This window comes from Acanthochromis polyacanthus, chromosome 4 (genome assembly GCF_021347895.1).
Source record: "Acanthochromis polyacanthus isolate Apoly-LR-REF ecotype Palm Island chromosome 4, KAUST_Apoly_ChrSc, whole genome shotgun sequence".
Lineage (NCBI taxonomy): Eukaryota > Metazoa > Chordata > Actinopteri > Pomacentridae > Acanthochromis > Acanthochromis polyacanthus.
This window is the reverse complement of record NC_067116.1, coordinates 29522433-29543800: the sequence shown is the minus strand read 5'-3', so window position 1 is coordinate 29543800 and position 21368 is coordinate 29522433. Positions and strand designations below refer to the sequence as shown.

Sequence of the window (21368 nt, the reverse complement as noted above, 5' to 3'; positions counted from 1 at the left end):
TCCATCAGGCATTCAAAGTGGATTGTAATTATAAAAGACCTTTTAACTGATTTAAAGTTGCTGTAGTTTGATATGGCTTTTAAAATAGGTTGAAACCTACCTATTGAAGAATCTTTGTTGTTTGTGATTTGTAGAAACATGTTTTAAGCTCAGAAAAACAGAAATGGCACCAGCTTGCACATCTGATTTCTTTGTATCTTTTTTTTTCCCTAAAGCACATCCATTAAGTGGATTTTATTTATTTGGTTTTAGACACAAATCCATGTTTCTCCATGTGTCTCATGACATATGACTGTATTTTATTGCCATCACATTGTAAGTTCTGTTTGGGATCCTAATTAGAGAAGATGTTCACTCAAAAATGAGTCGTCTAAGCTATATTCAGTGTATCAACACTATAAATGGCTGTACAGAGTAATAACTGCAGGAAATTATCCAGTAGCCGGGGCTGTTGGTTTTCCTCCCGCAATGGAAAAACATGCCTCATTATCCACTTGCAGGATGTCCTGATAATCCAAAAGTAGATTTTGTTTACTCTCTTTTTAATGAATGAGCTCAAAAAATGGGTAGAAAGAAGGAATGAAGACATGATATGGTTGTGTCCTTCGCTTTTTACTTTGTGGGAAAATCAACTATTAATCTCAATATTAAACAAAATTTTAAGTACAATTTTTTTTTTCAAAATTATTTCATACACTGTATACAACTGTATCAGCCCAAAATTCCTGCTGCTACCATAGTTTCTTCTCTATCTGGTTTGTCTTTTGTCTATCGTAGTGATAAATAATTCCTTAATCATAAAGTTACAGAAATAAAAGTAGTGGAGCAGTGCTTCTTTATGTTACAACTAAATGAACTCATAACATCATGTTGTGTCCCGGTACTCTTCATCTTTTGCCTTTTTTATTGTTTTTATTCTGACAACTGATTTTAAATGGTGAAATGATGCTATTGCTATGGAACCTTTCTGCTTATTAAGACGCTAATAATCAAAAATAATAAGAAGACGCTAGACTAGCATGTCCTTTTTCTTTTTTTGTCCTCTTGTGCAGGGTTCTTGAGTACAGGAGACCAGGCAGCCAAAGGGAATTATGGTTTGTTGGATCAAATCCAAGCTCTGCGTTGGACCAGTGAGAACATTGCAGCTTTCGGCGGCGACCCGTTACGTATCACTGTGTTCGGCTCAGGCGCTGGAGCTTCCTGTGTGAACCTTCTCACACTGTCTCACTACTCTGAGGGCAACCGCTGGAGCAATTCCACCAAAGGTAAAGTTTACAGGAATTCATGGGGGATATTCACTTATATGGAAGTATATGTATCAGCGCCTCAGCAGTGTGTGCCCATTTGAACACTTAATGCAGAGAAAACGCCAAATGGTGGACAATTTTGTTTTGCAGGTGTTGTTTCGTGTCTTCATTTTGTGGTGTAGGTGCTGCCTTTTCTACAGTTAACTACAAATACAACATTTAGCTGTGATAATGAGATGCTACCGACATTCAAATGGGGGTGTTTCTACCAGGCGTGAACTAAACATGATGTCACCCGTTGGTTTCAACGCCGAGAAAATGAAGCCCTGGATTTTGCTACTTCCTGGTCGCCATTTTGGATTTTTTGGAGCCAGTGACGTAAAAAGCGTCATCAAACAGGCTGGACCGGAGAGCAACTCGGGGCAGGACCAGTCAGTGGGACTGTCAATCAAGTATAGCCACGCCCCCTGGCTCTGCCAACTTTAAAGATTTATTTAAAATTCAGTATTGATTTATTTTAAGATCAGCCACCTGATCTCTCATTTTGACCATGAAAACTAATGGGAAAACAATCCTGAGCCGTAGAAAATCAGTCTATCAAATTTTATTTTTTCCAAAAATGAATTGGGGTCTATGGAGAAAAAGCTTTTTGGAGCCAACCCTAGCGGACGGTGTGATATTGCAAGTTTTTGACACTTCTGGGTGGGCTTCAATTCTGGAGCCAGATGTTACATCCACTTTATATGCAGTCTATGGTTTCTACCTGACCAAGATAACTATCTCTAAAGGTAGTGTCTACAGATACGGACCCATCAACCATCTCTAAATAGAGAACATTCCAGGGGTAAATAAAATGTTGCAGTAATGACTGGTATGAATGGACACGCTGAGTGATGAGATAGCATTGGGTATAATTTTATTTGCAGGCAGGTATACAAAAACTGTACCAACATACAAGCTTTAGATATAAAGCAAAAAGAGACAATAACAGATGTTGTTGTTTTTCCACACAGAAATGACATACCTTAAACTGAATGCATTAAAATAGGACATTTTCTATGGAGTAACACAGGAGTTGTTGATTTGTTTTCCTAACGTGTTTGTTTAGCTGCGTAATAGGACAAGGTCAAATCAACTGGGAGCATTAAAATGGTAAAACCAAGACAACTAAAGTCATAGTTACTTATGTAATGCATTTAAAGCAACAGCTCTTGAGTGTTTTCAACAGAGACATAGAATTTGCGCTATGAATTTACACATTAAGTTTCAATATTACGGTTAAGACTCTACAGTTTGGTTTATGGTGAGTGTTTACCTGAATCTGTTGAATTATACAAACTAATGTACCTGTCTGCATTAAGACCAGACTGCAGTCTTAATCATGGGGATTTGCCTGACGAATTGAAAAACATTACAAAACTTTACATGAGAAACCCAACAAATTCAAAACTTACAGCCAAGAGGGACAACTCCCCTTTTAACAGGAAGAAATCTCTAGCAGAACCAGGTTCAGGGGGAATGACCATCAAAGAGAGAGAAAATGAAAGTAGAGACAGACAAACAACAAACAAGAGAACAAACCATGGACAGACTGGTGGAACCAGTAGCTACAGATCAGGCCCCATGTGTAGCTCCAGAGCCAGAAATACCTGCAGAGAGGTAGATGACAGAGAGGATAAAACCCAAACTGCTGGAGAGAGAAGATACAAAGTTAATAACATGCAATAGTGCATATAATTGCATGGAGGAAGTGACAAGGGTGAACAAATGTGGAGACAGCTATATGAACAGGATTGCTGGGGTAAAGCATATTGGCTAGAGAAAAACAGAGGTGGAACTGTAATAGCAAAAGAGAGAACAGGGAACAGAGTGAAATCAGGCAACCAATCAATACAAAACAATAGAGCAAGGACATGAAACGAAGAAACTAGAATCTATGAAACTAGAACAGCTTCAGGAGGATGACTCCTAGAGCCCCCCTCCCCATAGTTGGGTAATGTTGGACTGTGTTAACCCAATATACAGAAAATTACTGTAGTCCAACAGTGAGGTAATAAATACACGTGTTACATGCCTTTGTGAGATGGTTCTGAGCTGACAAAAATGGCCCCTTCCAACACCGCTAACTTGTTAATCAAGTTCAGGAATACACAAGATTTTTGACTACAGTATGTGCATTTTCAAACAAACCACCACGCTAATTGTTAACTCAATGCAGAGAGCTGGGTTAATCAAATACAATTTATTCACTTTTATTTTCATTCAGTCGAAGGATGCTTTTTGCCATGCAGCATTTGATGTTGTCTAGACGGCTAAATATATGTATATATATATATATCTGCAAGAGCGGTCAGATAGTCCACTTAATGGTCCAGAAGAAAATTTCATATAATAGGGTTTAAATGGACAAATCAGACTTTCAATGGATATATTCATGATTGAGTTCTTTCTATGAAATTTGTTGACAGTAAGATAAATATAGACTATCACCCGTCAAACCATGTATCCAAGCAGATTTTTTTAATGATTGATGTGACTGGTAGAATTAGTAAATGCAGTCCTTGAAATTATTATATGTATGAGGAAAAAATATGAAATGACAAAGTTATAATATATTTAGAACTTTCCAGTTGCACATTAATACAAATTTGGTGCTTAAGGGGCAGCTGTGACCTACAAGATGAGGGTCACATGTCCAAAAGTGGATACAAGGTTAACACTGATGTGCCGAGCAAGCAATGTCATCCAGGAGACCATACTGGCTGCAGGTTTGGCAATGTGTTATAAGTTCTGGAAAGAAACATATTAAAATAGATACATATGCAATCTGAAATTATTACTAAAAATGTTATGTTGTGTTTTTGATCCATGCCTTCATCATTTTCTGACAGCTGTCTGAACAGACATGTCAAACACATCATCAAGAAGTTGCATGCATAAATATTCCTCATGGGTATAATTTGATGAGTGAGATTGGCATGCAGAAGATGTTGTTTTCATTTATTTCTCTCATGTTTTTTTTTCATACTGACTTGAATGTTGACTCATAATGTTTAAATGATCAGTCAAGCTGTGAAGGCTGCTAAAAAGCTCAAGACTATGTCCATCTGTTGTATTAAAATCACCATGAAAGTCAGGTAGCTTGCATTGATTCAAAATACACTACAGTTATGTTTGTTTTAAAGAAGAGGGGGGAAAAAACATTTCATCTTGTGACAACAACGAGGCCCATTGATTTTGAGTTTTTGAAAGTTCGGCAACAACAATGGATCCCTGTGGCACAGTGGTGAAATCCTTGTGAAGTTTTAGATACAGAGGCACAAACTGGATGCATTCATTGTTGATGTATCTCTTTCTATGGAATTGGTTGATGCTAAAGAAATGATTGAATATCAACATCTGTTTCATTGAACAAAGCTCATTTTTCACTGATTGGTGTGACTGCTAAACTTAATATTTATTCAGCTTTGCTTTGCCTTGAGGAAAAACACAGTTTTACCTCATCTCAAACACCTGGATAATTGCTGCTTAATTTCATTTTCATTCAGTTTTTATTTGTCAGCATGTATTTGTGTGCAGATGTTATACTCTGAGAGTCTTCTATTTATGCTATAATAATTCATGAAGTGGAATCAGTTTTGTTTGTTTTTTTTCCCCTTTTTCCTCACTGTCACTCTGTTGTTTTTGTCTCCAGGCCTGTTCCAGAGAGCCATCGCCCAGAGTGGCACAGCTCTGTCTAGCTGGGCTGTCAGCTTCCAGCCAGCCAAGTACGCACGGATGCTGGCCCGTAAGGTGGGCTGTAACCTGGAGGACACTGTAGACCTTGTGGCGTGCCTGCAGAGAAAACATTACAAGGAGCTTGTGGATCAAGACATCCAGCCTGCTCGCTATCACATTGCCTTTGGCCCTGTTATTGATGGAGATGTTATACCCGATGACCCTCAGATACTGATGGAGCAAGGTACCGGTTCATTTTGCTAAAGAGTCAGCAACTTCTAACTGCGTTGTTACTTTGAATTTGTAAATCAACAACCATCTGTATTGTCTCTTACCAGGTGAGTTCCTCAATTATGATATAATGCTGGGAGTGAACCAGGGTGAGGGCCTTAAGTTTGTGGAACTTATTGTGGACAATGAAAACGGCGTACAGGCCAACGACTTTGACTACGCCGTATCCAGCTTTGTGGATGATCTCTATGGCTATCCAGAGGGTAAAGACATCCTTCGAGAAACCATCAAGTTTATGTACACCGACTGGGCTGACAGGCACAACCCAGAGACGCGCCGGAAGACGCTATTAGCCCTTTTCACTGATCACCAGTGGGTGGCACCAGCTGTTGCCACAGCTGACCTGCACTCCAGTTTTGGGTCGCCAACCTACTTTTATGCCTTCTACCACCACTGTCAAACAGAACAGGTGCGTCTCTCGGTTTCAGAGTGATTGTATGTCTGCATGATGCATTATTTTGCATATTTTGTGTGTTCCAATATACTGCTGTTTTGCTCTAAATTTGTAAAGTCTTAAGTGACCGCTGACATATGCAGAATCATACACAGCAGTTTTACATTTTGAAGTGGGTTGTACAATCTACAGCAAAATTTTTGCATCATTGTTAACTTGGTGTGGAAACCCACTGCCTCAAAATTTACATTTTGTTCAGCTTGGACACACATTGACACTTTAAATTCCCAGAAAGAATCAGTCACTGTATGCAATTTAATTTGCTATAATTACTGTAAACCAACAAGGCCATTAATGAAAAGCTGGCAGTTTGTTGTCGCCTCCACAAAACGTGTCGGAGCCAAAGAAGTGACACTTTCATCCAGTAAACAAGGAAAATGAGGAGTGGTGATTAAAGTCCAGAAATTTTGCTTTTACATTTTCTTAGTATTTTTCATTCAGCTGGCTACAGCTGGTAATATGTAGTCTGTTTTTGTTTACATTCATCACAAAGCAATTTTCTTGTCATTACCATCCTTTTATTTCTCATCCTGTCTCTCTCTCTCTCTGTAATACACTGAATAACAAGCCAATAATATTATAAAGTTACCGTATTTCCTTTTTACTTTCTCAAAAGTATATGTATTTCCCAGTCTCTTTAATCTGACTGCATGTGTGCATCACCAGAATATCTATCATGCAAAAAAATAATGCTGTTTATGTCCTTTATCTGTCGCATAAATACAATAATACTGATGTGATTTGATTCTGTCTGCTGCTCATTAGGTACCGCCGTGGGCAGATGCAGCACACGGAGATGAGATCCCATATGTGTTTGGGCTTCCCATGATCGGACCAACAGAGCTGTTTCCCTGCAACTTCTCCAAGAATGATGTGATGCTCAGTGCTGTGGTCATGACCTACTGGACAAACTTCGCGAAAACGGGGTACGATTACACACAAACCTGACTCATAAGGACCAAAACACTTTCTATATGTTGTCCCCATGAACCGGGATAGTACCATCGTACCTCAACAAAGTCTGAGTTCAGAGCACATTAAGTGCAACATCTGAAGTAGCTACAGCTCAGATGTGCTGTATGCCCATTCTCTAGCTAGCAGCTTTAAGAACTGAGTGGTTTTATTGGGCAGGGCCTGATGGCTAACCCTTTGATGACAGCACTGATAGCCGTAATAGTTACTGTGCATGAGGAAAATAATTCCATTGTTTAATTTTTGGATGGAACCCTTTCAAGAAAGTTGTATTTTCTCTAATTTGATGTAGAACTCACTCTGTAAAGGCAGATGAAAAAGTATCTTTCCATTTTCATAGGATCAGAAGTCTGGCAAAAAGAGTGTCAAAGACTAATGGGCTTATGAGAGCGGAAGCATTGGAGATGTGACATCAAAATGACCAACAAGGGCACTTGTCAAGGCAAATGGCAATAAAGAAGAAGAAATAAAGTCAGATTGTGTGATTTTCACTGCATGACTAGAACATGTGGATATGAGTGATAGAGGATGATTGAATGAACAATTACATCCAAGGTTAATGTTAGGAAACAGTGTAAATTCTTATTGGTTGTCGAGTGACCTACATATATCTTTTTACATTGCAAGTAACAATAGTAACAATACTGGGCTCTAGCGAAAGGAGGTTGACAGTTTCTTTTTTCCTCTCCAGGCACAGATCAACTGATTAAATACTCATCTCCATTAATCAGAGTTACATATTTTGAAGTTTTAACATAAAAATAATCACTTCATGTCTTCGAATGGCTTAGATGTAATGATACAACTGTTTCTTTTAGTATGCACAAATCTCTGAACCTGAGAAATCTTCCCTGCTTCTATCTCCACCCACCTCTCCACCCCTTGCTGCAGCTCGAGCACACCTGCTTGTGTTCAGTTCTGCTGTAAACCAAGTCTACACTGTACAACAGCAAGTAGTAATGTTAGAGTAATTCAGTCTGATATGTTCAAATTGGAAAGTTATTGTATGTAGAAAACACCACCCTACAATTTGAAAGGATTAGTTCCTTCAATTTGTTAAATATGAAACCCTGGAATTTTGAAACAAAGTTTTTTTCAAGGAAGATGTGTTCATCCATGACTGTAACAACTTTTTTCACACATATGTCCTCCCACATCAATTTGTTATCAAGCTAAATATGTTTTTTGTTTGGAGTGGGTCTTTAAAGGTATGAGATAAGTATTACTCCTGTTTATGCTTTAAAAAGAATGTGAAATTAGGAGTGAAGTCCATATAGCCTTTGTGCTTCTTGAATGTTATGTTAGTTTGCTTTACAACCTTTTCACCTGCTGTTGTATGGTGCTTGTCTTTAATGATCGAAGTCAGAATAATGTCAAAAGACAATAAAAGGCCTGGGATAGAGTTTGTTATTATGGACTTTAAGCATGTGTAATGCAGCTGCACAAAGACAGACTTTGCATAAAAACATCTTATTTGACTACTGCACTTTATATAAACTTAAAAAATATATTTTCTTGGCATTTGTGCAAATATTCAGTATATACTATGCAGATAATAAGTATCAGTAATCATTACAACTACAAGAAATATGCCACAGAAAAGGAATCATGGGGATACCCAAGAAAGTGCTGCACCATGTGGGATTTCACTAAATTAGAAAATCATAATTTGTGATGTGATCATGCGTAAGCATTCCACCTAATTATACAAACAATGTTATTGCCTGGCTTACGAGCTTTACCTTGTTCACATACATAACATAATTCTGTAAAAGGTCTTCTACCTGAGGCTAATTTACATACATTTGCAGGTATTTCCTCTGCACTTGCACTTGATCAACATACCATTACAAGCCTGTGAACTAATTGATAATTTCATTGCAATTGTGTTTCCTTGGTGTTAACCCACATTTGATGACCAGGAATAGTGAATTATGCTATTGGGTTTTATGAACTGTGCAGTGTAATTGGTATTCTTTGCAGATACCCTTTACATATCTTCAAATACATTATTAATTAATGGTCGCAGCCCGAAGAGTGACATTCTCGATGGGACAAAATTAAAATCCCCCCCCCCCCCTTCTGTCTGATGTTGCCTTCCAGCATATAGCCATGGCGGTAATTGTTTTTCTGGAGCTTAATGGGGGGACATTGGCTTTTTCTGTGCACTGCCCAGTAGCCCTGAGGGGAACAGAAAGGCACTAATGATCTACATATATAACCCCAAATTGACGTGGAATGCTGGGTACCTGGGAGATTTATGCCACCAATTTGAATGGTTAAGCGTGTTCCTGATGAGGTCTGGCGAGCTCCATATGCCGCTCTCAGACAATGGGGCGCTCAGTAGGTCTGAATGGGCCTCAATAGCTCACATGGCTGGCTCTGTTCTGCTCAGATTAAGTGCAACTGGGCCTATTTAGCACAGGATCCCATGTTGAATGTGGTCTGTAAGCTCCTATTCTGAATAGAAAGGGGGCATTCATATGAGCTGCTGACTTGCATTTCCACTGTATTTAAGTCTTGTGTTATTACCGCTCAAGTCTAATCTTGAACAAAAATAGATGGCACATAACATTTAAAAAAGTAGCTATTTCTAAGTTTGTGTATAGCAGTCACTGAAGCATATGCTTTATGGAAATTATCAGCATGTTGAATTGCATCTTTGCCCAAACATATTCTTTGGCTGTAAGCTTCTTTTCATGTATAAATTATATATAAATAGGTTCACTTCCAAGAAGACATCCATAATTTAGAAACTATGACATGCGTTTTTTTTAAGCATTTTAATGAAACTTCAAATTAGAGAAACTTCTGAGGTTATTCGCTATTTTAAGACCTTTCCATTCAATCAGATTTTTTAGAAAACCAATCATCTCTTGAGCGATAATACCCCTTTTGACCTTTTTTTGGATTTTATCAGGTGTGCTATCTCAGACACTGTTGATTAAAATTTGATGAAACCTGCGGGCTGAATTTCACCACTGCATTCCAGTATTTTCATAATTATACTGATTAGCCTCAGGCAGATGCTACACTTAGGTCAAAATGAAAACTGTAATAACCAGACAGTTGTGTCGCAAAAGGTCCACTCAGCCTTTAGCTTTAGTTCCTCCTGTCCTCTGAGGTAAACAATTACAGGAAGACAAGCCTACTAGGCATCAACTGCATCATCCATGAGGTTTTCTCTGTCTTCTGTTGCAGCGTTCAAAGGGACTTCAGTGGTACTGAGCTATAGGGCCGTCAGCTAATCTCACCTCTGTGTGACTTTTCTCATTGGAAAAGTTTTTCTCCTTTGTGCTTTCTTCACAGGGACCCAAACCAGCCGGTCCCCCAGGACACCAAGTTCATCCACACCAAGCCCAATCGTTTTGAAGAAGTTGCATGGACACGCTACAACCAGAAAGACCAGCTTTACCTACACATTGGCCTGAAGCCCCGGGTCAAAGAGCACTACCGTGCAAACAAGGTATATACTGTCCTGCTGACTGCACTTACTGTTTGGATGTTAACATTTTCAGTACTGACATAGATCCCTAAAATGGAATACATACATTTTGAAAACCCTGCTGTTTTGGGGCTTTTATTAACTGCCTCACTTTTAATCAATGCAAATCACAGTGGTAACCTATGCTGTGGACAGTAGAAATAGGGGCATTTCTTTTTTCCATAAAAAGTAACTCTAGATAGAACTTCACACACTGTTCTGTGGATGTGGATTATCCAGAATAACAAAGATTGTTTGGGAAAGACAACTTTTTCAGAATATTCTGAATGTTTTATCACAAACTAAAATCCACTCACCTGTTGATGGTATTTCAGAGTACAATAGCCAGATTTCACCAGAAAGAAGTTGGAGCATTCTCTTTTAAATTGTATTTAATTTTATTCATAAATATACTTTATGTACCTTTAAAGGAAAAATGTTAAATACAATGTAATTATTCAGAAAAAACAAAGCCTGCTGAATATAAAAATGCACCCACAGCTCTGATGGTGCTGACTTTGACTGCTTTGTTGATGATAATTTCATTGTAGAAACCGTGAATAGAAGAAGAAAAACGAAACATTTAGGGTAATGAGGTGACATACAATCAGAATGACATGTCAGAAGATTGCAAAAATCAATTAAATCACCTGCTATGCATTCGTAAATTGCATTCAGCCCCTCTGTCCATGGGGTGACAATCAAAATTCTGCCTCTGTTTGATGCTATTGTTGTTTGATAAAGTCAAACAAAAGAAAGCAATGTTCTGCAGATGTTTGTTCAGTGCTACACAGCATCTGAAAGTAAATTTCAAGAGTTATTTACGAGTTGGTGATGATGCAACACTAAAGGAGGTGAAGGAGGAGATGAGTTCTTGTTAGCTTCCGCCCAATTTAAGCCCTGTGAATGCTGAGTATTTCTGCCACACAAATGTGAGTCAATGGATAGAAAAACTCGGAGTCCACTGAGCTTGATGGAAACTTTGTGATACCGCTTATCCAGGATCACAGTTGTCAAGTTCAGTGAACCCAGGTAACCTAAAGAGACCCTCATATCATATCATGACAGCTATCCTCCTATTTCTTATCTCAAGGCTTATCTTTTCTCTCTCTGCTCTCCTCTTACCCCAACCAGTCGAGGCAAACAGTCAGCTTCTCTTGGAGGATTCTTGCTTTTAAAAGGGAGTTTTTTCTCCTCAGTGTTGTAAAATGCTTCTCAAGGATGAATTGTTGGGTTTGTCTTGAACTTAAATGTTAAGCGTGCTGAGATACACTATGTCATGATTTAGTGCTGAATAAAATGGAATTTAATTGAATTTTGTGTTTAAATATTCTCCAGTTATGACCTACAGATGCAAGAAGTCAGTTTGTTGATCTTTCTGTTGTATAATTCCTTTATCTCCTAATTTTACTTAAAGTCCAAGGAAGCAAAGCTTCTGATTTATTACCATCGTATTGAAATATAACTGTATTCTCATCTTAACAGAATTCTATATTGACTTGAGTATGCACTTATGAAGACAATTTTCATACAAGCTACCCCTTTATTTTCTCCCCACTTTATTATTATTTTTTTGTTTTTTTTCAGGTCAACCTGTGGTTGGAGTTGGTTCCTCATCTACACAGCCTCAATGAGGTCACCCAACTCATCCCCACCACCACCAAGGTCGGTACTACATCATGTATAGCTCATCACACTACTAAAAATTAACTACCTGAGTCATTCCCTCCACAGTAAAGGTTTTGGATTACACCCAAGCAACTTATTAAAGGAAATGTAAACTGCAGCATTGTAATTGTTTGTTGACCCAAATCCTGGCCTCACCAGCCACTGGTGACCTCCCATTTATATGATTAGACATGATATGAGCTACGGCACATTAAAGTGTCCAGGATATATCTCCTTGTTAGTTACACAGACCTGTGGTTTTACGATGTTGAAAAGAAATTTTGCATATAGTGAGCCAAAAATAACCACCATCACGTGATATTAGTTAATAAAAATGTAGTTTTTAGTTCAGTTTTAAGTTGGTTTTGGGCTTCTCTCTATATATATATGTAGCTGTCTTCTGCCTTAGCTGTCAGATTCAGTTCAGTTTTACATACTGTGGAATATGAATAGAAATGAATGTACGTATTTAAATGACTCATTGATATTGGATTTTGGAATTTGATTTACTAAACATGGAAGATTCTCCAAACTGAATATGTTGTAGGGCTTTTAAACTAAAATCTTCCACAGATGACTGCCAACAAAGGTCTTTGCTGAAATGTTCCAAGTAGTTGAACATTATTGGAAATACAGTAATACACTTTATTCCCTGTTAGATTGTAGATTAACACCATGTGCACCTTCAGTCTGGAGCTAGAGCGAGGATGTTATTACCTTTGCACTGATACTTTGAGCTCAGCGAAACAGTCGATCTCTGTCCAAAGTTCATGGTTGACTTAAACAAAAGAACTTGTTGAAGGTTGGTTATATAGAAAGTTGTTTTTACAGTTTGAAAGGATTGAGGTTGCTTGATTCTTCCGTCTATCTGTCTTTACACTAAGCTAGTCTTGGCTATGGCTCCATCCTTCATGCACACATTTAAGAGTTGCACTAATGTTTGAATTCACAAGAAAGAGAGCAACATCTTGTAGTCATGTAGATGATGACTGTTTTCTCTATGAGACAAAATAAAGAATGGTTGACTTTAGAAGAGAAGACTGAGTCTGAGTGAAGATATAAATAAATAGTCCCAGTATTTTCCCACCAAAGTGTGCAGAGCTTTTCTTTAATGAAGAAGTATGTGGTGGCATAAAGTAGACTCTATATCCATGAACATAAAGTAAATATTATCCATTTGCCTTTCTGTCTTCAGATCCCTCCACCAGAAGCTACCAACCGCACACCAAAGACCAAAGTTTTGGTGACCAAGCGCCCAAACCCGACTCCGTTCCCCACCGAGACCCAGGACAGCCAAAACCAACCACATCAGGTGGACCAGCGCGACTACTCCACTGAGCTGTCAGTGACCATCGCTGTGGGAGCCTCCCTGCTGTTCCTCAACATTCTGGCCTTCGCCGCACTTTACTACAAAAAGGACAAGCGCCGGCATGACGTCCACAGACGCTGCAGTCCCCAGAGAAGCGCCGCCAATGACCTGGCCCACACTCAGGAGGAGGAGATCATGTCCCTGCAGATGAAGCAGCACTCAGACCTGGACCGGGATTGCAGGGGGGTGGGCGACTCTCTGCACCCGCACGATGTGGTGCTGAGGACTGCCTGCCCACCGGACTACACTCTGGCCATGAGGCGCTCGCCGGATGACATCCCACTCATGACGCCAAACACCATAACCATGATCCCCAGCACCATGGGAGGGCTCACCTCACTCCACTCTTTCAACACCTTCCCCAGCAGTGGGCAGAATAATACCCTGCCTCACCCGCACCCACACTCACACTCCACCACCCGGGTATAGCCCTGTGAATGCACCCATGCAGGCAGGACTCTGATGGCTGAGGCAAAAAAGCTCACGCCGCTGCTGCAGCAGAGACTTAAGGCCAACTTGCTGACCAATACAAATATGTCAGAAGCTGAAACGCCAGCCTGGAGTTGCCAGACACCCATGGAATTACACTGGGATTGTGCGACACCTTGTTAATACCTGCAGGAATATATTCAAGGGTTTCTGAGGGTTTGGACCAGAGGAAAAAAGAATAATTATGTTTTTGTACAAAAATTAAAGACAAGAAGAAAAAAAATGCATATAAAGAGTTGAAGAAAAACAACCTCACGAGCTAAAACAAGGAGGAGGATGTTTTTATTATTATTATTATTATTATTATTTTGTTCTGATATTGCAGCAAAACAAGGTACAGTAAAATACATTTTCTTTCTAGCGACAGATATGGCCTTTGGGATCTTTTGACAAATGACTGCTTGACAGTATTATCTGGAAGCAGAACAGAGCATCAGACACGCCTTGGAGGTGAGAAGAGGGGAGCACTTTGTAAAAGAAAGAAAAGATATTGTTTTCCTTTGGCATCACACTGCAGATTACTCTGTTTGTGGGGCACAAAGCAGATGCCATGCAAACCAATTTAGGCATGTTTTAACATCATAAATGGAGGCTATGTAAGATAAGGCAAAAACAATTGTTGCAAAGAGCAAAGGAAGGATGGAAAACTTCAAGAAAAAGAAACCCTGTATGCACAACAGAACCATTTTGAGGAGAAAAAAATCTTGCAAATACTTTTCATCCATTTATTTTTGAGGATTGGGAACAATTTTATTGTATAGAACCTATTTACATATCTAGATCTGTACACTAAGCACCAAGGCTGTTTAAGCCCTCTTCTCTTGGGAGGGGCGTCCATACTGCAAACCTGCCAGCAGGACAGAACCAGTGGAGATGGAGATCCACCGACTGGCTTTCTGGCAGTTCCAACTTCAACACAGAGAGCTGGGGGACAAAGGATAATTGGATATTTTAGCACGATGCGCATGACAATTTATCTGCTTGATGGCTGCTCTGCTGATTATGTCATTATTAAGAATAATTTTCACCCTCTCCCTTGCATTGGAGAAATTTCAGACATACTTCCTGATTGGATTACAGGAAAACACACACCCTTGCAGGACCATGGGAAAATACAGTTCCAGGTTGTGGATGTTTGGGGGCTGGAGTTGGGGGCAGAAAGGGGAGGGGGACGGCGATATGGTAAAACTTTCTTGCATAGCATAATATAGCTTGAGTGGAGCTGGGTATATAAGGACTAGTTTTGTACTCTGTGTGTTGGTACTACTTTTTGATAGCGGTTAAATCACATTACACTGTATCAATCAAACTCATTGTACCCTCAGTTGAGATCAGTGTTCTTTGCTATTCTACCTATTGGACCACTATACCATATAGAAGTAATTACCTGCACTGTTTATTCCATTTGCCCATTTTTTTTAAATTTTCTTTTCACTGGGAGGTGTGTTGACTGTTTCAGATAGTGGAGGGTGAAAAATACAGTGGACGAATGAATCTCTGGGCTATGAAGATTTTCTTTTTTGTTTATCCAACGTGGCTCTGTAGCCCTGTTTAAAACATGAATGCCTATACATGACAAATACAAGTCAAAGCCAAGCACAGACAGATCACACCGGATGGAAACGCACAGTGGGTGGGTGAAAGGAAGCACGAGGATCAGGTCATTTCCCATGGTACAGTTTGCATCTAATTTTTTTTCTTTAGCCAATGTTTGCCCATGCTAAGAGGTATTAATGTATATGAAGGATGCAGAAAAGGCCTCTCATTGATGCTGAGACCCACATTTCCCCTTATTTACCTCATTTTAAAGAGCTAATACTTTTCTTTCTTTTTTCCCCCGATGTGGATTCTCTACTGTCTCATTGCTTAAGCCGAGGTGACAGTTTGGGCTGTTTAGCAAAACGGCTCCTCTCACATGCCCACCGTCTTCAGTTGACTGTCTCCTGCAAGGCTGTGTGCCATCGCTAACATCTTTAGGTCAGTGAAGCCTCAGCAGCTAACAATGTTAGCCACTAGAGCAGAAATGAGTCATACAACAAAGCAGGCTGCAGTCGAATCCTGTCGCTTAAGAGGCTGGAGTCACTGTGGGGGTAAAGTGGTGATCTTCAAAACAGACACAGAGAGGAATATCACAGATGGCAAGCCCATTGTGCTCAGATATAGAAATCTGTCTGCTACCGCCGAGATGCTATTTGGTAAGCTGAAACGCTTGTCTCCCTGTTTTCCTTTCACTGAAATGTAGATGTGTGCAGGCCTCTGTTGTGAGACTACATCCTGCCCCTCTCCACACTCTGCAGTCATTCAAAACGAGTGCAGACTGCTGTTACCCTGTACAAACATTGCAGCAGACAAGCTGGATGGTGAGGGGGATAAACTCTTCTCTGTCAGAGGAAGTGTTGCTTTTTGGAATATGATTTAATTTGAGTAAACTAATTATATCTGCTTGCTCCAGATTGGTTCTCCGGATGAAATGAGCAGCCAGAGCTTGATCTGGGATTTAAACAAAGGAAAGATTCCAAGGCTATTATCACACATCATCCTCACAGGCCAGGGACTTCTTTAATACCTTTCTTTGAAACACATGCCAACAACATAAAAAAAGGGTGAAATTTAGGATCTGGGGAAAATCTGTCCTGTAGGTCTGCTGGCTGTGTATCAACAAATCATGAGCTTTGTAGCTTTAGCGCTAAGCTTCCCCATTGCTGATTGCAGACTCACATGCATTCAAACATTGTCACATACGACAATGTGTTACGTAATTAGGGTTTTTCAACATTTTGGTATCTGCACAAGATATTGTATATTGTCAATAACCTGACCCCAATAATGGCTCCAACTCAGACTTAAAGACTAACATGACATCTGGGATGCCTCTTGAGGAAAAGGACTAACATGTAGTGAATTACTTTATCCCCTAATGGAAAACCTCCAGGATGCAAACGGCAAAAGAGGAATGTTTCTTTTTTTCAGTGAACCCAACAATTTGACTGTCATCCTCCGATCAGGAGCATGACATCAAATAGATGACCCCTGCCGATGAGACATCACCCTTTGCACACATGCTGCTGTTCAAATAAACATACTTTGGCACCGAGTGGAATGGGAAAAGCCAGGCCAGTATGGTGCCAGTCACTTTCATTCATAAATCTGTTTTATGCAAACATTTATTGTTGCTGTAGGCTGTAATTGGTGGATCCTCCATGTAATTTACCACAGTCAAGTCAGAGCTACAACTCTACAGTCACCTCAACTGATCATCTTAAAAACATTCAGAGGCATTTCACATTCATTCATGTTAGATCCGCTAAAAATCATTCTGACGTATCTGCACTTTTGGCACTACAAAACCCTTTGAGCTTTTGGATTGCGAAATTGCAGTAGATTGAATAATTAAGTACAATTTTTCAGGTCACGTCAAATAATTTTATTTGAATAACGAGTACAATTGAGTCTGCACGACTAAATTAGTAAATTGCTACTCAAAACCAGTTCCTTCATCTATTCAAGGGAGCATCTCAGAGATTGGGATAGTACATAGTTAGCACCAAATTCAAGCGCTGCTCTCTGGAGAAATGACAAAAGGGGCAAAGCGAGGGCCACCCATTGAATAAAACATATAATTGCACTGATGGGTAAATAGTCAAGCAATTGCAGGGCCATGCTAAGCGTCTGACAGCCGAGTATGAATCTTAATTAATAACTTGCCATGCGCTCAGTTGTCTGATTGACGATAGGTGAGGAACACAAACCAACTGTAGCATGAGGGAAGTGACAGAAGATCTAGCAGCTGACACATTTGAAATTATAAATGGAAATTATTAGAAACTGTGGTGAAATTAATGCATGGTGGCAGTTGCTAACAGGAATTAGCCTGGGTGGTGACGACAGAAAAAAACAGCCCTAATTTTGTCATACAGAACAAGGCGTCCTGCTGGATTGCTGGAGGATGTAAGACTAGGCATACTGACCGAAAAAAAAGTTGTTGGAGGGGAGGTGCTGCAATGACTCATGAATCAGGGATTATATAAGTGAGCAAGTGCATTAAATGGATGTGATTCTGTTTGGGGACATCTTGAGTGGAGAAGAATGGCTACAAAAGCAAGGTGAAATGGCTACATCTGTGAATAAAAGCAACTTTTTGAAAATAAAAGCATTAGACGACCTTCGGCTGTACAGATTGAGAAAGCCAGTGATAAGTGACAACTTCAAAACTTACACAAGCAGGAAGGAGAAATAATATAAAAAAAAAGTGATGGGAGATAAATTCAATCTTGAGCTAGCTGCACAAATTGAGAGTCGGCTAAAGCAGACCTCAGCATGACTGATTGAAGAACTGGCCAAATGCAACAAATGCATCCCTTATGATCAAAATAATGTGAAAAAGATTTGAACACACAGGAGCAGAAGAAGAGAGGAACCACTGACCAACCACAGCTTTGGACCCAACACCTTTAATGAGACTAAAACACATGTTTGGCACTTCTGGTAGCTGACAATGATAGATAGCCTGCTACTTGATTAATGGCATAACATGCAACCAGAGTCACAGTGCTCCACTTACAAAATATGTTCACTACATCTGCTCATTTGATAGTCTTAACATCCTAAGAATTGCGCCAATCAATTTATGCTCTGGCAACCACACTGGATGACATCTGCTTTCCATAACAAGCTTATTTCATTCCTGAACTGGGTAATTGACTATTTCTTGGCCTGCAGACTGATTTTTTTTCACCACTAGTGTCCAGTAATTTTTAATTGATAAGTTATTGCTTACATGTTGGCTCATCTACTAACTTTGTGTTTAGTCAGCTGAATGTTAAAGGTGCCCTGTGAAATCTCCATTATTTGGTTTATTCAGTGTTTCTTGCCAAATATAATCAGTATGTCCAAACAGACATGTCAAATGCATCTCCTACCTCATAGAACACTTGCAGAGATTTCATTTTTGAATGGTTTTATTCAGCTTTCCGTCTGCTTTTTCTTTGCCACTACAGATTGTTAGTTTTTGTTTCGGGCCTCCTCAATCGTCAATATGCATTGCTGCCTCCCATGCTCTTTACATCCATGTACATGTTGGTAGAGCATGCAATACCAACCCTTTATTATCAAAACATTGCTCAACAGTACCTCTAGTGGTCATAAACCCTGCAGGGTACCTTTAATGTTGTTGCTGCTCACTTGTGAAAACATCAGCTTACACGTATGTCAAGCCAGACATGTTTTCAAGTAAGGGCTAGGTCTTAACAGACTAGGGCTAACAACTGAGTGAAGTATGACTGAAAGAGGATTCATTCATTTTATCCCATCTACACTGCAAGTGCCAAGATTCAAAAGGCTTTTATTTGTCACACGCTCATACAGTATGTACAGTGAAATAAAAAGTGACTTCTCAAGGCTGGGCTACTGCAGGGGCTTCTCCCTCTCTGTTCATTCAGTGTGAATTTTTACATGAGATAAGACAAAGGAAAAAAAGAAAAAAAAATACATGAAGTAAGAGCAGATGAGAGGCAGTGTCATTCCTATTAACAAACATGTCTTTGATTTCAAAACAATTCATTCTTTTTTTTTTTAAATTTTAGACAGGAGCAATTAACACTATAATCCCAGAATGTCATTCATATATTATGCAGGAAGATGTATCCCAAATGAGACAAAAGTGATCACACTAAATATGTATCTGCTGGTTTTGCTGGCCAAGTGAAACAAGATCTTAAATCTGTGACAGATGTCATCTGGAGCCTATGCATTTACTATTTCTGTCATAGAGTGAAATGAAAAATAGAGCTAACTGTTTTTAGGCTGCCATAAGTTATTGTTTACCAAGTATTAAGTGTTTTGCAGGACTTGATTCTCAGGAAACTGGGGTCCGCATTTATACCATCACAACATACTAAAACCCTCCACTGTAACCCAGCACGATGGATTCTTTTAACAGCGCTTTTTAAATGCAGGGCAAGTCACACCTACCCATTGATAGAGGAAACATTAGGCCTTTAAACTAAGAACTAATAACTTCAAAACCTGACTGGATGGTTAAATGAGCAAATAAATATGAAAAGAAGCTAAAATTGAATTGCCGCTTTTAAACTGTTTATATGCTGTGGCAGGTTTACAGGGAGCACAAGGAGTTGTTTTTGGTTTTTTTTTTGAGGGGAAAGGTAAACATTTTGTTTAAGTTTGGTGTGCCATAAAAACTTGGACACACTCTCTATTTTGTCACCTTTTTAAAACAAAATTCAGTTTCTGGTTCAAGATTAAATTCATCTTTGTTAGACCGTGAAAATTCTGTTATTTCCTCAAGCCTTTGCGGTCACATTGAGGACACTGAGTGGGTGCAGCATGCATGAGCAGCAGTGTGTTTCCATGTGCGTTTGGTGAAACACTTTCCAAAAAAACAAAACAAAAAAAAAAATAGGATTCATGGAGTAGTTGTAAACTTAAAAAAAAAAAAAAAAAAAAACATGACCTGCAAAAATCTGTCACTCCTTACTGAGTGCATTTACAAGGGAATTCATATGCTGATATTGTTTTTGCCAGTGACTGAGGCTTGTAAACATCGTGTCCATTAGGGTTTCTTTCTGCAATGTGCCTAATTTTCGTTTCTGTGTTGAGATTTTCGAATATTCTCTTTATTTTGTGTCATATGGTGTCTGGCTTGTCCTGAATAAGACTTGAATTTGGATTTATTTGCTTTTCGCTTACAATAGCACTCATTTAGAACAGCGTTCACATCCAAACGGCAAATGTACAACAGTCTGAGAATGCCCCAGAGTTTAATGACTCCAATCTGGTGACACTCTCCTTTAAAAATGTGCGTCCATCCTTCATAAAGGGGAAGCTCCGAACCAATCCAGGTAGCATTTCTTCAGTCAGTTTCTTTTAAATCCCAACACCAGTATGTTTTAATGAACCAGTCTAGCAGGGTGAGTATAAATCCACACGGTTCGGGACTGAATACGCTTAAAAAAACCCTGTTCTAGGGGGATGCTTCACTTTTGTTCCTGTGTAAATCTACCCTGACCGTGGTCAACAGTCAGCCTGTGTTGTAGTGTTTGGGGGGGCGGGGAGGGGGGGGAAGAGAGAGAGAGATGAACGAGCACTGCGAATGAATGTAATGCAACGTGCCATTTTCTGACCTCAAATCGCAGCAGAAACAACAACTATCAAACCTCAGATTCATCCTGAGAGGTTTTTGCTGGCAGTCTGCAAACTAAAGGTGGACTTGTTCATTGAATGCCATGTGAAACGGGGGGAACTATGTGAGCAGGTCTGGCATTTGTATTGTAGATTATTTGTCACTTGTCTTTCTTTCTGGTTAAATAGTAATTACTCTTCTGGAGCACAATAAATGATTTTAATATGCTGATATGTTTTTTTTTTTCCTTCTTCTTCTTCCTCTTGAGTCTTCATTTATTATTTTTGTGGCTGTTGCTAAGTTGACTAATTTAATTGCTGAAGTACACATCCACTCTCACTCACAATTACTCTGGCAATTTATTTGTGGCTACATTAAATTTGTTTCTGTGACCGAAAGCCGAACACGTTTTGTCATCAGCAGCATGCGTATTAAGATTTAAAGAAAAAAATGTCTGCCAAGAATTCTGTCATGTCAGGGGGAGCACACGCAGCAAGAAGGTCTCGGTGCGATGGGAAGACATCTCGCCGGAGGACATA

At 39.4% G+C, this 21368-nt stretch overlaps 1 protein-coding gene across 5 annotated transcripts in view; it reads left to right on the top strand.

The window, feature by feature from the left end:
* The window catches only part of nlgn1 (neuroligin 1), a 443569-nt gene extending 422509 nt beyond the window's left edge, over positions 1-21060 (top strand). For all 5 annotated transcript variants that reach the window (XM_051947583.1, XM_051947585.1, XM_051947584.1 and 2 more), the window contains 7 exons: positions 1053-1265; positions 4942-5208; positions 5303-5664; positions 6475-6635; positions 9991-10147; positions 11753-11830; positions 13029-21060. In XM_051947583.1, coding sequence (XP_051803543.1) covers positions 1053-1265; positions 4942-5208; positions 5303-5664; positions 6475-6635; positions 9991-10147; positions 11753-11830; positions 13029-13631 — 1841 coding nt within the window. In that variant the 3' untranslated portion in view covers positions 13632-21060. The remainder of the gene's footprint in view (positions 1-1052; positions 1266-4941; positions 5209-5302; positions 5665-6474; positions 6636-9990; positions 10148-11752; positions 11831-13028) is intronic.
* Positions 21061-21368: the final 308 nt, after the last annotated feature.